Below are 13,764 nucleotides of genomic sequence, written 5' to 3' on the forward strand. Positions count from 1 at the left end.
TTCAGACGGAACTACTAGCCTCTCCTGATCTCCATATATCTGAGTGTGCTGCTGCTCCTAAATTTCCTCTTGTTGTGGTATCTTAGTGCGGCTTTCTGCCGTCTGAAGAGGATGCTCTGCCTTTGGGCGCAGTTTGCTCGCGCTCTTGCCTTTGCTTGGGACTGGTTGCGTCTCGCCAAACATGTATAGCCTTCGTCTTGATAATTGTGCCGGATACGTTGAGAGGCGGCGTTGCACAGACGGATTCGGTGCGTCCTTGATGCCCAATTCAGAGGAATAGACATTTCTCTCGAGCACATGGTGCATGCCATCCTGTGAGCGGAAGGTTAATGCCCTTGCGAACTTGTGGCCGGAAGATGGTTTGTCCAGTTTGATCAGAACAGCATATCTGAAACTCATCTGACTCCCATCGATGCTCTGATCTGCATGATCTGTGCCCTCTCAGTCGGAGAAAAGGAATCGATTGTTCGCTGATCCATGGCAAGGACTTGTTGGATCATCTCTTGATGAGACAGTTGAGGCTGAGCGGGAGGCTGTTGCGGCGGTTGCTGTTGCATGGTTGCTGTCGGATATTGCTGAGGTCTCGGAGGAATCTGACCGGGTACCATGGGCGGTGGAAAGCCGGGGTATTGCTGTGGAGTGGCCTGCGGTGGAGGAATTCCGGCTGGCTGAGGTGGTCTCGCGGCTTGTTCCACGACTTGTGCCAGCACTTTGGGATCCACGAGATTCATGAGGATTAGAGCCTGGAAAATGGCATAGGAGAGTTGTGGTGCGGTCCTAAGGAGGGAGGTGGCTCTTGCAGGATCCGATATGGCCAGCGCCTTCATCTGGGTGAGGACGTCGAGCAACTGGGGCGGCGGAAGCGTAGAAAGGGTCTGGGAGATGGCGTCGGTCGCTCTGAGATTTGGGGGAAGATCAGTCCCTGAGGGAAGCGGAGGTAGGGCGCTTGCGCCAGTTTGTTGGTGCGCATCCCCCGCAGGACCAGCAGTCTGCTCGTAGTTTGTTGGGACCGAATCTTTCTCATTGTTGTGAGGCCAATCGACGCGGATCTTGCGTCCGTCGATCTCGAAATCGTTCAAATTCCTAACTGCGCTGGCCGCCTGGTCCGCATCCTGGAAGTCTGCAAAGCCGAATCCTTTTGATTTGCCCGTATCGGGGTTGGTCATCAACCTGAACTTAACAACCGTACCAACTTGACTGAGAATCTTAACAATGTTTTCCTCGCTGAGATCTAGGGGGGGTCAGTCGTTTGGGATATGCAAGGTGGAGTGTAAAGGACTAACTGAAGGGAATGTTGCCCACGAAGACGCTGCGACTTTGTCCGGGAGCCATTTTCAGTTGCACACAGCTTGAGAATAAGGGAGCAAACTTCACAGTCGCAACAGCAGAGGAGTAGAGGTGTGCGCAAATAATGGTGACTTGAGCGAGAGTCTGGACGGCAAGATGCATTCCGTCCTGCGGACAACTTGAAGTTATGTAAAAGCGGCGCCAAGATGAGTAAAAACTGCTCGCGGCTCACCCCCGATCGGGCCACGGTAAACCCAGCCTTCGCCATACCTCCCCTTTTTCAAGTGGCAGTGCCTAGGCTCAGTCCTGCGCTCTTCAGCAATGTGTATTCTTGCAGCTTCCTCGTTCTCACCACCTCTTTGATCGCTTCTTCCAGCTTATTCGAATCGAATCGTCCTTGAATCTTGCCCTGGGTCGTCACTCGATGGGCATTCTTCTGGAAGATCTGATCGGAGAGGGAGAGGTAAGCGTCGATACATTCGTCCATTGTCATCTCCAGTCGGCCTAGCATGAAGGCGATCAGCCTAGAATATCAGCAATCATCCCGTACTACGTCTTCTGCAGACGAACCCGCCGGTGTTGGTCCCGCCAATCATGTCGAAGTATTCGCACGGCCCCGGAGGATGTTCGGGCTCGATGGTGTACATGAGCTGTTCGAGAATCATCAAGGATGAGAGCCCACGCATGCGCCGCCGTCGAGGGCGAGCAGGCGCAGTTCTTTCTTCGGCATGGGTAATTTAGTGGCACAACAGAATCAATTGAGCTGGTTGCCGCCGAGTGGTGGCGTTGACGCCAGCGAGATATGAGCTGGCTGGCATTTCATTATTCAAAGACAAGCCACCTGTAGAGGTCAACAAAGCTGATGCGCATCTGCAACCCGTCAGGCTGGTGGAGTTCTTTCTCAGTCGCCTTGTCCTTCTTGTATGCACTTCCATTAGTTCTACAGTCAGTGAGTGAGCGATGTCATTTACCCTGACCTCTCCCGTGGGATTTGCAGGCTACCACTATTAAAGCTAATCCTTCAGTCGCAATTCGACCGTTACTATCTAACATGCACGACCTTTAAGCCTCGCTAAGGCCTGTATTGTTCTCTCGGCCTGACCGCCGGGGCCCGTGATTTGAATCTTTGAGATGCGTCCGCAAATTCGAGCACTGCGTTCAAAGCTTCACGGCTGCCATTGTCGTATGATGTTAATCACCGATAGAACTTCCGCACGTGAGATATCTCTGGGGCTCTCGTCCAATGCATCGAGCAAAATATACGCGTGGCGGCACCGGGCAATAGCTTGTCGTTGATATTCAAGGAGAGCCGGGACTGGTGAACTGCTATGACTATATAAATTCTTCAGGCGGGTAAAGTCCGCTTGCAAACCGGGAACCTGTCCACAGAGTTGGAGGAGTAATGCGCATAGCATTGCGGGTGCATCTTGTTTCGACTCGTCTCTAAAATCGAAGAAGAAGAAGAAGAAGGCCACCGCACTGTCGGCGGATGATTGTCGGCGGCGGAAGGCGTGCTGGATCGCCGTCGAGCACAGCACGGACTTGCCACAGCCGGCGAAGCCAGACAACCAGAGAAATGAGTTGTCCTGGAGCAGCCATGTGGTGTAAGCCGGACCTTGGACCGGCCACTGCCCCGTGCTAGTGTGTCGCTTGGCAACTGCGACGTTGAAGTTGACGGTCGCGTCAGGTGCCCTCAGTCACTGCCGTAGATCGGCACGGACACTTCGTGCCTGTATGTCCTTGACAATATTGTGAACTCCTCAATGTCGCTCTGTGTCTTCTGATGCTCTCTCAATTGAAGCGCCTACAGCGCGATCGATAAGTTGCCCTGGAAATCGCTGATATCGTCGCCGAGGTCTTCTAAAGTGCTTCTCTTGAATGGATTTGCCGCCCGTCGTCCAAGCACGACTGCCTTCTTTCTCCAGTCATCCGTGGGTTCCTTTTTGAACTTCTCGACCTCACCCCGTCACGAGTTGATGGCGTCCTCACTATGGCTGATGGACCTTTCGATACTTTGTATGATTGACTGCTCATTCGGCCGCCATGTGCGGGTGCGCACGATCTGGTTGACATTCCGGAGGGACTCGAGCAGGCCGCCGAGTTGGTCTGCGATTTTGGCAAGATCTCGATGCTGATCTCGGCACGCAGTGTAGTACTGGTAAAGATACTCTGTAAGGTACGCTGCAGGCCGAGAGACAGCAAGCCGGCCACGCTAGCGGCGACGGATAGTAGATCGCCCATGAGTCCTTCAGAATTGCTCGTTGGCTACTTGGCAGCTCACCCTACCTACTCAGGGTCGCATATAAGGTCTGTCCGTATGTAACAGTGCCTTGCGAAGGGGATTAATGGTTTTTGTCTCTGATGACTTTGTGGACTTCGATAGAACTACAACTACAACTACTACTCCCTGTGGGACCAACTCGGTTGTATTGATCTATCGAATGGCAAAACCTGAGGTGGGCAGGCCGCGGCAACAATAAGTGCCGCAGTGCAAAACTATCTAGTGTGCGCTAGTACGTAAGTAGACTAGGTCATCGGCTAACCTGCCATTCCCATGGTATGGCAACAACTACTACTAATAGTACACGGTACTACTACCTAGGTACTACCACCACCGCACATGAATCACAACTCGACTCCTGCTTATCCTCCGTCCCACCACGTGGCCGTTACCACTACTACTTGGTACTTGTGGGTTCGCCCATGGTCTCAGGCTTGCAGCTTGCAGCATGCTCGGCAATCTCTAACCGACGACAATCTTTTGCCGATGGGAACAGACAAAGCTTTTACCACACGTGTCCAAGTACATCCGTATAAAGAGAGGTAAGCTCACACCTTCTCTGTTGATACTGGGCCACGGCACAAGTCTGGCAAATCCTGGAAGTAGTGAAGGCCTTTTCCATCTCGTTTGTTCTCCGACATCAGACCCCATTGCAAGAGTAGGGCAATCATGACGGCCACAACAGCCACCACTACTACTACTACTACTACTACTACCACTCTCAGCGAGACAGCAGTCACTCTTGCAAGGTCACCCTACCCTGACGGTGTCCCAGTCAAATTCTCCCCAGACGGTCTTGTCCAACGGTATCCTGGTAACACCACCATCTGTCACATCCCGCTCGACTCTCCCCTGATATCCGGTCTACGTGCTATCCACGACGCTCTCGGCTCCCACCAAACTCTTGCTCGCTTCTTCCGTCTGGTCCCTCCAGAAACATGGCACATGACCGTTTTGGATGGTGTCCGGGAGATCGAGTGTGAGGGCGACATGTGGCCGGAAGATTTGGAAAAAAGACCGCTGGACGAGTACACGGTCGAGTTTTCCAAAACCTTGGGACAGCTGGGTGACCAGCTCCAAAGCGAGGGCCTGGCACCGCCATACAAGATGCGAGTTCGGGGATTCGATCCCGCCGTGGTCGGCGTGGGACTTGAGATCGAGGGAGCCACCGACGAGGAAGAAAAGCGTATGAGGAGGCTGAGGGATCGACTCGCCGACGCCATGGGGTTCCGTGCCCCTCGACATGACACGTACATCTTCCACGTCACCGTCGCCTATCTGTTGCGACATGTAGACGGTGACGATAGGCTTGCGCTCAACAAGACCTTTGCTGAGCTTCTCCCCAAGGTGAAGATGGAATTTGATCTGGGCGCTGTGGAATTTTGTGTGTTTCAGGACATGTGTGCGTATCCAAGGCTGTTCTACCTCGGGCGAGAAGGAGGAGGGAAATCTGCTTGATAGATCGTCCTATGGCATAACATCACCCACGTGCAAATCATCAAACGCTCGCAGTTGACTCTGTGACAACCTGGAGTACTGCTTCTCAAGATTGACCCTGTTGTAGTAATCACCTTCTGTGAAGTCACGTAACCTACTGACTCGGCAGAAACAGCTTTTCTGCCCCTTCTGGAGTATTAGCTCACTACACCGCCATATTTGCTTGCCTCGTCGCTTGGAGATTTTCCGTCGGTTCCAGATAAGCACAAGGTGGAGCTCGAAATCCTCCGTCGGCAACAGATAAGAAAAGCTCCCATACCACCTTGGAGGGTTTTCAAAGATGACTTCTCGCGTGTCTGGCCACGAGGTGCTGCTCAACTTGGTGATTGGCGGTCCTTCTAAAAGGATCTTCTGCAAGATTTGTCTATCCACAAACTTATTCCAGAACATGGCGTTCTGCACGAGATCACCACCGAGACATACGGAGCAGAGCACGCAAGCCCGCGAGTATTTAAGAAGTGGTCGTAATGTCGTCCCTTGGAGAGGTGGAAAGCAGTATGACAGGTCTCTCTCTAGCCCAGGGGTCTTCTTCTTCTCGTCCAGCATTGTTAACTTGAATTGTGCCGAGCACGAATAGTTCCTGCAACGACGTCCTTTAGCCATGGCGGCCCAGAAAGAAGTCGACGTCTCTGTAGCCGAGGAGCCTCGACTTAGCAGCAGCCCGGCCGAGTGGCTGCCCGACGCTCAAGAGGGAAACAACCAGGAGCACGACTTGCGTTTACGGGATGCCATCAAGCTGTATCCCAAGCCCATCTTCTGGAGCTTGGCCATGTCGGCCGCCATCTTCATGGAAGGATACGACACCATGTTGATGGGCAATTTGATCGCTCAGTCGACGTTTCAGAAACGGTACGGTGTCCCTGTTGGCAAGGGCAAATACGAGATCCCTGCGAAGTGGCAAGCCGGGCTGAACAACGGGGGTTCCTGTGGCCAGTTGATCGGTCTGTTGGTAGCTGGATGGGTCAGCGACCAATTCGGCTTTCGCAAGACCATGATAGCTGGCCTGATGGTCATTGTCGCATTCATCTTCATTCAATTCTTTGCTCCGAGCCTCGACGTACTCGAAGTCGGTCAGGTACTTTTTGGTATGTGCGAGATCACCCCGGATCTTGGGAGTGATGACCCCCATGATGTACCTGACGAACTCGAACACTAGGAATTCCTATTGGTCTATTCCAGACCATTCCTGTCGTCTATGCAATGGAGATTGCTCCAACTTGCCTTCAACCGTACCTTACCACCTGGGTTAATGCCTGCTGGGTATGACATCTCTCCTGTCGAAGCTTGAACGGACACAAGTTTAAACACTGACACTCTCAAAGGCAATTGGCCATCTCATCGGCGCTGGCATTCTCCGCGGAGTTCTGAGCATCCAAGACCAGTGGGCGTACAGGATCCCATTTGCTGTTCAGTGAGCCAAATCTTTGCAGTAGGAAAATCGTGACTCAGTCCTAACTTGATCCATTTCCAGATGGGTGTGGCCTGTCATCCTGATACCGCTCCTCACCTTCGCGCCCGAGTCGCCCTGGTGGCTCGTCAGACAGGGTCGCCTCGAGGATGCAAAGACCGTCCTGAGGGGTCTCTCGTCCAAGCAACATCAACAAGAAGGTCTGGACATTGACAAGAAAGTGGCCCTGATGGTCGTCACAACCGAGTACGAACGCGCCGTCAACGCCGAGACTTCTTACCTGGCCTGCTTCAAGGGCGTTGACCTGAAAAGGACCTTGATCCCCATCGGCATTTACTGCATCCAAACCCTCAGCGGCAACCCTCTCCGCGGGTATTCGACTTATTTCCTCGAGCAGGCCGGCCTGCCCAGCACGCAGGCTTTCAACATGACCATTGTGAGCTATTCGTTAGCTTTGCTGGGAGGGTTCGTGGCGGTAGGTTTCATCACCTTTTTCGATGCCGATGATGCATACATTCGAATTTGTGGATTTCTAACCTGGCTATTCATTCCAGTGGATTTTCCTCCCCTTCTTCGGCCGCCGACTCATTTACTTCTGGAGTCTGGTTGTCATGCTGATTCTTATGGTCATCATCGGCGGTCTGGGCGTTCCTCAAGCACACTCGCCCAACACCTCGTACTCGTGGGCGATTGGGTCGATTTTGATTATTTCTTCCTTTCTGTACAACGCCACCAGTGGCCCGCTCACCAACACCCTCTGCGCCGAGATCCCCTCGGCCCTCCTCCGCAGCAAAGTCGTGGTGCTCGCCCGGTTCACTTACGCCATCTCCACCATCATTGCCGGTGTCCTGACGCCATACCAACTGAACACTAGTGCGTGGAACTGGGGGGCCAGGACGGGCTTCTTCTGGGCCGGAGGCTGTCTGATCTCGACTGTCTTTGCGTACTTTTGTGTCCCGGAGACCAAGGACCGGACGACTGCCGAAATGGACATCTTGTTTGCTCGCAACCTGGCGCCACGCCACTTTTCCAAGGCCCCGGTCGATTTGGTCGAGGCGGTTGTGGAGAAGGATGCAACCACTAGCCAAGTCAAAGTGTAGAAGCAAAAAGCTCTGTTTCAGGATTTTGATTCTGACTGGCTCTGAGCTTTGAGAGTATTGAGTCCCCAGGGCACACCGGTGTCCGAGCAAAAGAGCGCGTAAGAGGAACCATCTCTGATACCTGCTGGGCGCTTCTGCCATTTGTGCTGTACACCTTAAAACCAAAAGTGTTAGAAACCGTACATAGTAACTTTTGATTGAAACGCGGTCACATATATGGCGGTGGCACGCCAAAGAACCATATGCAGAAATACTTGGACGTGACGCGTCTCTCCTTGCGCATCTGGGCGTCCGCGAGCGCCGTGGCAAACTTGGCAAAGAAATCGCTGCGGTAGATCGAGCTGCGGATGTCGACGATGCGGTCAGTCGCCCAGCGGATCTGCGCCTCGTCCATGGATTCAATCGCGTACATGAAGAGCGCGCGGATATAGCCTGGATTGACCGTCGATGGTTTCTCTCGGCCTTCGGTGCCATCGGTTTGGCGCAGGCCCTGGTCCCGGTCCCGATCGACGAGGTCGCGAATGGTGCGCAGCGCGTCACGGGAGTCCGTCCACTTCGAGACTGGATCGCCCAGCACGCGGTCGATCTCGACAAACTCGGCGTGGTATGCGGCGTCGCAGATACCGATCAGACTCGCGAGGGGGCGCGCGATGCGCGGCGCCAGCTGCGCCGCCAGGTCCTGTGGCGTCTGGCGCTGCGTGGTGCTCCGGCTGGCCCACAGCGCGCGCAGCCGCGCCTTGATGCGCGCCACGTGCTCGACGACCTCGTCCTGGTCGCCGCCCGTCGTGCGCGACCGGTGGTAGTGTGCCAGCCGCGCAATGTCGCGCGACACCAGCTGCAGCCGGAAGTAGAAGTCGAACAGCGGCGCACCGAGCACTTCGCCCAGCTGGCCGCCCGTGCCCGCCGAGGCTCCGGAAGAGTCGTCGTGCTGTGCCTCTGGCAGCGGACTGATGGTGGGGATGGGGCTCTCGTACGCGGGAAGCAGGGTCTCGATGGTTTCCGAGAGGAGGCCCATACCGCCGGCGCGCATGGTTATGGCCTGGAGGATTTTTATCCAGGTGATTAGACGGATTGTCAACGGAGGGGTCGCTGGCGAAGGTGATGACGATTGTGCGGCCGCCCACGCCGCGAGTCTCTCAACGAAGTGTGTGCTGGGCTCTTTGAAGACAGGCACTACTTCGCCGGCGTGGATCAGTTCAAAGAGACACAGCAAAAAAACCACCGCGATGACCGTGTCGAAATCCTGCTGGCTGTGGACTTGCAACAGCTCGTCAAAGGACCTCTTCACGGCGCGGTAGTGAGACAGGGCTCTGGACTGGGGGAGCGCGTAAAGCTGGGCTTTGTACAGCGCCGAAACCGCAATGACGCCCGACGCCACAGCTGGGCAGGACTTGCACAGCTCGACGAGGTGCAGCTTCGCTCGCTGCCAGTTGACGGGGTCGAAGGGCGTGATGCCGGGACACTCAACCTCGTCGGCGAAGAAGGTGATCAGTTGAGAGGGTTCTCCGCGCGACGCGAGGAAGTCCATGGTCGTGGTGAGTTCGATGTCGCGCGATATGAGGGTTGCTGGGAGGTCTGTGTCTGCGTGGCCATTGTCGGGACTTAGGGTGCTGGGACTCTGCGTCTGGCCCTGCAGCGCCCGCTCCAGGCGCGCCGTCACCTCGGCCCTCCAGCTGTCAGGGTGTAGAAACGGGTCGTGGCTGCTATCCCAGGTCTTGGAGGCGTGGGCGAGGGTGGCGACGCCTAATTCTCCCGTGCCAGTATCTTCAGAGGCCGGGCTTGGGTTGGGTTGAAGAGACACATGCTTGATCCCGGTGTCTTCCAAGATCCGTAGTGACTGCTGATTTGTAGTGTCGACGTTCGTACTGCGCAGTTGACTTTTCTTGGGCTTGTACACGCACCGCCGCTCCAGCCGCTTGCAATTGTCGCACGCTGGCTTCGCTTCGTCGCATTTTACCTATGCCAGTGCGTTACAAGGGGAATGAAAAAGCACAGCAGTAGGTTACAAACCTTGCGTCCGCGACATGTGAGACAGCCGGACCGGACTCGGCCGCGGTAGTAGCCATGCCGGGGTAGAGCGGACATTGACATGCTCGGGCTCATGCAAGACTCGAGGAGTTCCTTGAATTGGACGCTGTGCAGCTAGTCTACATCATTGGTCGTCGGCTAGATTTTGAGAGAAGCCTCGGTGCGAGGAGAGGAGGAGAGGATGAGAGGAACTCCAGTCTGATCGAGCCGGCCCTCTGTACGGATGTAGTTGACCCTTGATTCTGATTGGGCCCCGCAAGCTATCAATGCCTGTCTGATATCTCTTGTTCTGGTGAGAGATGGATAAAGAAAGAGAGAAGGGTTCGGCGACGGTGGGACTGATGCAGATTTCTTATCTCTAAGCGACGAGCCTCTGAAACGCCGCTATGGCTTGCCGACCATTTCACGCCGAGGTTCATCCTTCATGCCTGGCACGCTGGTTACATTACATGCTGGGAGCACGAAGACACCAAGTGAAAAAAGTATACCAGGGGATAGATATAAGAGGATCAGTGCATCCTTGTCGGTCTTTGTCTCTAGATCAACCTCATGTCCAAGATGAGCAGACACGACTTGCAGGGCATCGCTGACTATTTGGTCAGTATTGCGAACCAGGCCGGCAGCATCATTCGCAATGCAAGGCCGACGTTGTTGACAACGTCACCCAAAAAGAACAGTGAGTTTCTCTGGAGAAATAGTCCTTAGCTTGTGACCAACTCCCCCTTCAGCTGCAGACATGGTCACTGAGACTGACCACGCCGTTGAGCAATTTATCCGTGATCGACTTGCCGAAAAGTATCCATCCTTTGCCTTCGTGGGAGAGGAGACTTACGGGACTGGGCTCGACATCACTGGCCTTCCTACCTTCATCGTGGATCCCATAGACGGAACATCGAATTTCATCCATGGATTTCCCGCCGTGTGCGTGTCCATCGGGCTTGTCATTGACCAACAGCCCGCCGCGGGCGTGGTCTACAACCCTTTTCAAGATGAACTCTGGAGCGCTGTACGTGGCCAGGGTGCCTTTGTCTCACAGCGAGGCGGACCACGGCAGAGACTGCCACTTACTCGCACGCCTCTCGAAGGGCTGAGGACGGCATGCATCGGCATAGAATGGGGTAGTGATAGAGAAGGGCCCAATTTTGATCTTAATGTCAAAGTCTTCACCGCCCTAGCTCGAACGGCCGCCACCGGAGGATATTTCGTCAATTCTCTTCGATGCATTGGCTCGGCCGCTATCGCAATATGTCGAGTAGCTGCCGGCCAGCAGGATGCGTTTTGGGAATGCGGATGTTGGGCATGGGACGTCGCTGCAGCTTGGTGTATCCTCTCAGAGGCTGGGGGCATCATGGTTGATGGCCATCCTCGCAACTGGAATCCACCAATTGATAACCGGCGATATCTTGCAGTCAGGCCCGCCTCCAGAGGACACCGCCAGTTCGTCGAGGAATTCTGGAGCATCCTTGGGACTGATCGGTCTACTTACGGCCCGCCGCCCGTACACCATGCCTTGGCGATTGACCGTCATACCGGCATTACCAGCTAGATATGGTTACCAATCTTCTTGGATATATTTCAGCGACATGCCGGCTTGTACAAAGCCTGTCAGACCGGTCCTACCGAAGGATTGGTGGTTTGGGAGCTCGCAGGTGCCACAGGCGGGCTTCGAGGGAACTTGATGTTCCCCCCTCCGGGTTGGCCTCGCCTCTCGGCCTTTCGAGGTCGCCGGTCACGGTAGTATTGTACCGGATTCCGGGGGACATATGAACGCGTTTCCTTCAGTCACACGACTGATGAGGACCCGTTCCATTCGAACGGTTCTGAAAAGATCTGCGAGGTCCTTTCTGCGGTTCCAATTCTGGACGCAAAGACGCCAGCGATTGAAATGCGGTCAAATTATCAGAAGGATTGTGATTAGACAAGAAAATGGCTCATGCTTGCCAAGCTATGCGGAGGCTCGGGCGAGGAAAGGCATGAACTAGGCAGGTTTAGTGAACAGCTCCAGGATTTTGCAGTGATACAGTGAGACGCAATAAGTTTGTACACACCTTCATCGACATCTACCTTAAATTTCATTCTCTCCAACTCGCCTAGGGGCTTGTTTCACCATGCAGGATAGACCGGGAGATGAGATGTTATCTCTGGATCTGCAGGAACAGAACTTGCTCCACTGTACCGGGTTCGATACCTCCGCTGGGGTAGCTGGATATTACCACGGTCCACAGCCTAAGACGAAGCCGCTGAGAAGACACAGAAAGTGCCGGTCATACAGTTCTGAGGTCGGACGTCATTCCAATATCATATTACGCTCTTGATCGCCGGATCTGGGCATACCATTGATTGAACTTGGGACGTAGCTACGCTATACGCTCCAGGTGCAGCTTATAAGTAGGTGGCAATATGCTTGGAAACGTCCCTTGATGCCTCAATAAGGGTCGATGGACCTGCCACCCTTGGAAACCATGCCGTAGTGATTGGTCGGGTGCATGAGTCGGCCACTGGGAAGGCCAGAGCCTACCAATGCGTTCGGAAATTTAATTGCGTGCTCGTATCAATGCAGCGGACCACACTTCGTGGGGCTGGGTGGACATCAACGGCGACCCTGCGAAACGCGGGGGTAGTTTTTGATGGCGGCAGCCAAGTAGACGGCTCGATCCGCGCGGAGTTGGGTGCCAAACCTTTTATGAATATGTTGAATATCGGAATCTTCTCAACGCAGCACGGAATGCGTTTACTTTTCTCCTTATTGAGTTGTGCCACCATGGAAGCTTTTCTTTGCTTGTGCGGGGTATCCGTGCGAGCGCGCATAGCTCTCCCGCCGTTCGCCGCTACAACAATATGTCGTGAGCCTCGCTACTCACTGCGCCTCCTTCATCCTCGAGTCGAATTACGGGCCTCATTCAGAATAGTGCAATGAGCGATACGAGCCTCAAACATCGGGCCGCGGCACGAATCAACTGTGTAGGCATAACAAGTGGTTTCTGACGTGGAAGGACGCTGGACGTGGGTGCATTGGAGCAACAACGTCCCATGGCGCTTCAAATTGCTACACTGAAAGTCCTCATATCGACTGTGACAAGATGGAACTCGCTTGGTTCGACATGGGGAACGAAAGAAGAAGCCACGGCGGTCCAGCTGCTCGTCTGACTGCGGGCTAGATCGAAGGTTCGAGGGTTTACGCAGTCCCTGGTCGAATGTGGCACAATTGAAGGTTTTATTGCGGCGACCATAAGGCTGCGTACAGAAATATCTACGTCGCCCGCGCTGCTGAAGTTGGGCATGGGATTGATGCTCCTTGTTGTTGGGTGCCGATGTGACCCCGGGGCGGACTGGACAGAATGTTCGAGATGATCCGCCGAGCCTGCAGCACATCCCTTCCGCGGTGAAAGATCAACAAGCGCACCCTTCAGCCCTGTCCGCCACAGATGGCACCAAATCTTCCAGTATGGAAGCACAGGCACATTCGACGCATGATCGAGCTAAGATGTCATACAAAACGTCAGATTGCGGATGGCAATGACTGCACAATCGGCGCTGTCAAAGGCATAGGGCAAAATCTCCTCCGTTTCGGCAGGACCACGGCTCCTGGTTGTCGTAGCGGACGCCCGTCATCCATCCCTGTTGAGACATTCCATGCCCTTCTCACACATCTCGACGCCTGCTTCCAATTTGCGTCGTGGAAAATGTCAGCGCTGGCAGACGTCACAGAACGCAAAGCGGTTACGTGTCACCGTATGATTGACCTCATCAGTGCTTAGAATCTCTTCTTTTGACTCGACGGAATTGATGTTGGTTATGGTGTATTGTTAATTTGTAATTCATAACTCGTACAGTACCTACTGATTAACCGTTCAATCAAATTTGTTTATAACACTTCTAGCCTCCCTCTTTCCCGTTCCTAGGAGAGCAGAGGATGTCGTCCCTTAGACAAAGATCTAGCACTAGGCCCGATAATATAGTCCATACCAACTCGACGTCTAAGGTGCAAAATCTATGGGGTAAGAGAGTCGAAATAACGACAATAGTAGGATCGTCGTACGAGGGAGCTCGTATTCTAGTGGAGGAGGAGGAGGAGGAGGAGGAGGTGGAGGTGGAGGAGGAGGAAAGCTAGTAGCCCGAGAGAGTAGGAAGCGGGTTTTGTACTCTATCGTCAGGAAGGGAGA

General features: G+C 54.2%; 6 protein-coding genes across 6 annotated transcripts; 3 read left to right on the forward strand and 3 right to left on the reverse strand.

Moving 5' to 3' along the window:
* Positions 1-395: 395 nt before the first annotated feature.
* Positions 396-1,332, reverse strand: Z520_04075 (uncharacterized protein; the record flags this gene model as incomplete). The annotated part of the gene is made up of 2 exons (XM_016774585.1): positions 396-1,231; positions 1,284-1,332. The coding sequence occupies 2 exons, from the start codon at positions 1,330-1,332 to the stop codon at positions 396-398; spliced, it is 885 nt and encodes a 294-aa protein (XP_016634512.1).
* A 235-nt stretch (positions 1,333-1,567) lies between these two features.
* Z520_04076 (uncharacterized protein) lies at positions 1,568-1,973 on the reverse strand (the record flags this gene model as incomplete). Its single annotated transcript, XM_016774586.1, has 2 exons — positions 1,568-1,811; positions 1,858-1,973. The coding sequence occupies 2 exons, from the start codon at positions 1,971-1,973 to the stop codon at positions 1,568-1,570; spliced, it is 360 nt and encodes a 119-aa protein (XP_016634513.1).
* Positions 1,974-4,237: 2,264 nt separating this feature from the next.
* Z520_04077 (uncharacterized protein) lies at positions 4,238-5,026 on the forward strand (the record flags this gene model as incomplete). The annotated part of the gene is made up of 1 exon (XM_016774587.1): positions 4,238-5,026. One exon carries the CDS (start codon positions 4,238-4,240, stop codon positions 5,024-5,026), a length of 789 nt encoding a protein of 262 aa, XP_016634514.1.
* Positions 5,027-5,666: 640 nt separating this feature from the next.
* On the forward strand, positions 5,667-7,573 carry Z520_04078 (uncharacterized protein; the record flags this gene model as incomplete). Its single annotated transcript, XM_016774588.1, has 5 exons — positions 5,667-6,150; positions 6,222-6,325; positions 6,388-6,476; positions 6,537-6,948; positions 7,028-7,573. 5 exons carry the CDS (start codon positions 5,667-5,669, stop codon positions 7,571-7,573), a joined length of 1,635 nt encoding a protein of 544 aa, XP_016634515.1.
* A 208-nt stretch (positions 7,574-7,781) lies between these two features.
* Positions 7,782-9,676, reverse strand: Z520_04079 (uncharacterized protein; the record flags this gene model as incomplete). The annotated part of the gene is made up of 2 exons (XM_016774589.1): positions 7,782-9,530; positions 9,584-9,676. 2 exons carry the CDS (start codon positions 9,674-9,676, stop codon positions 7,782-7,784), a joined length of 1,842 nt encoding a protein of 613 aa, XP_016634516.1.
* A 474-nt stretch (positions 9,677-10,150) lies between these two features.
* Positions 10,151-11,147, forward strand: Z520_04080 (uncharacterized protein; the record flags this gene model as incomplete). The annotated part of the gene is made up of 2 exons (XM_016774590.1): positions 10,151-10,277; positions 10,330-11,147. The coding sequence occupies 2 exons, from the start codon at positions 10,151-10,153 to the stop codon at positions 11,145-11,147; spliced, it is 945 nt and encodes a 314-aa protein (XP_016634517.1).
* Between the last annotated feature and the right edge of the window lie 2,617 nt (positions 11,148-13,764).

This window comes from Fonsecaea multimorphosa (genome assembly GCF_000836435.1).
Source record: "Fonsecaea multimorphosa CBS 102226 unplaced genomic scaffold supercont1.6, whole genome shotgun sequence".
Classification (NCBI taxonomy): domain Eukaryota; kingdom Fungi; phylum Ascomycota; class Eurotiomycetes; order Chaetothyriales; family Herpotrichiellaceae; genus Fonsecaea; species Fonsecaea multimorphosa.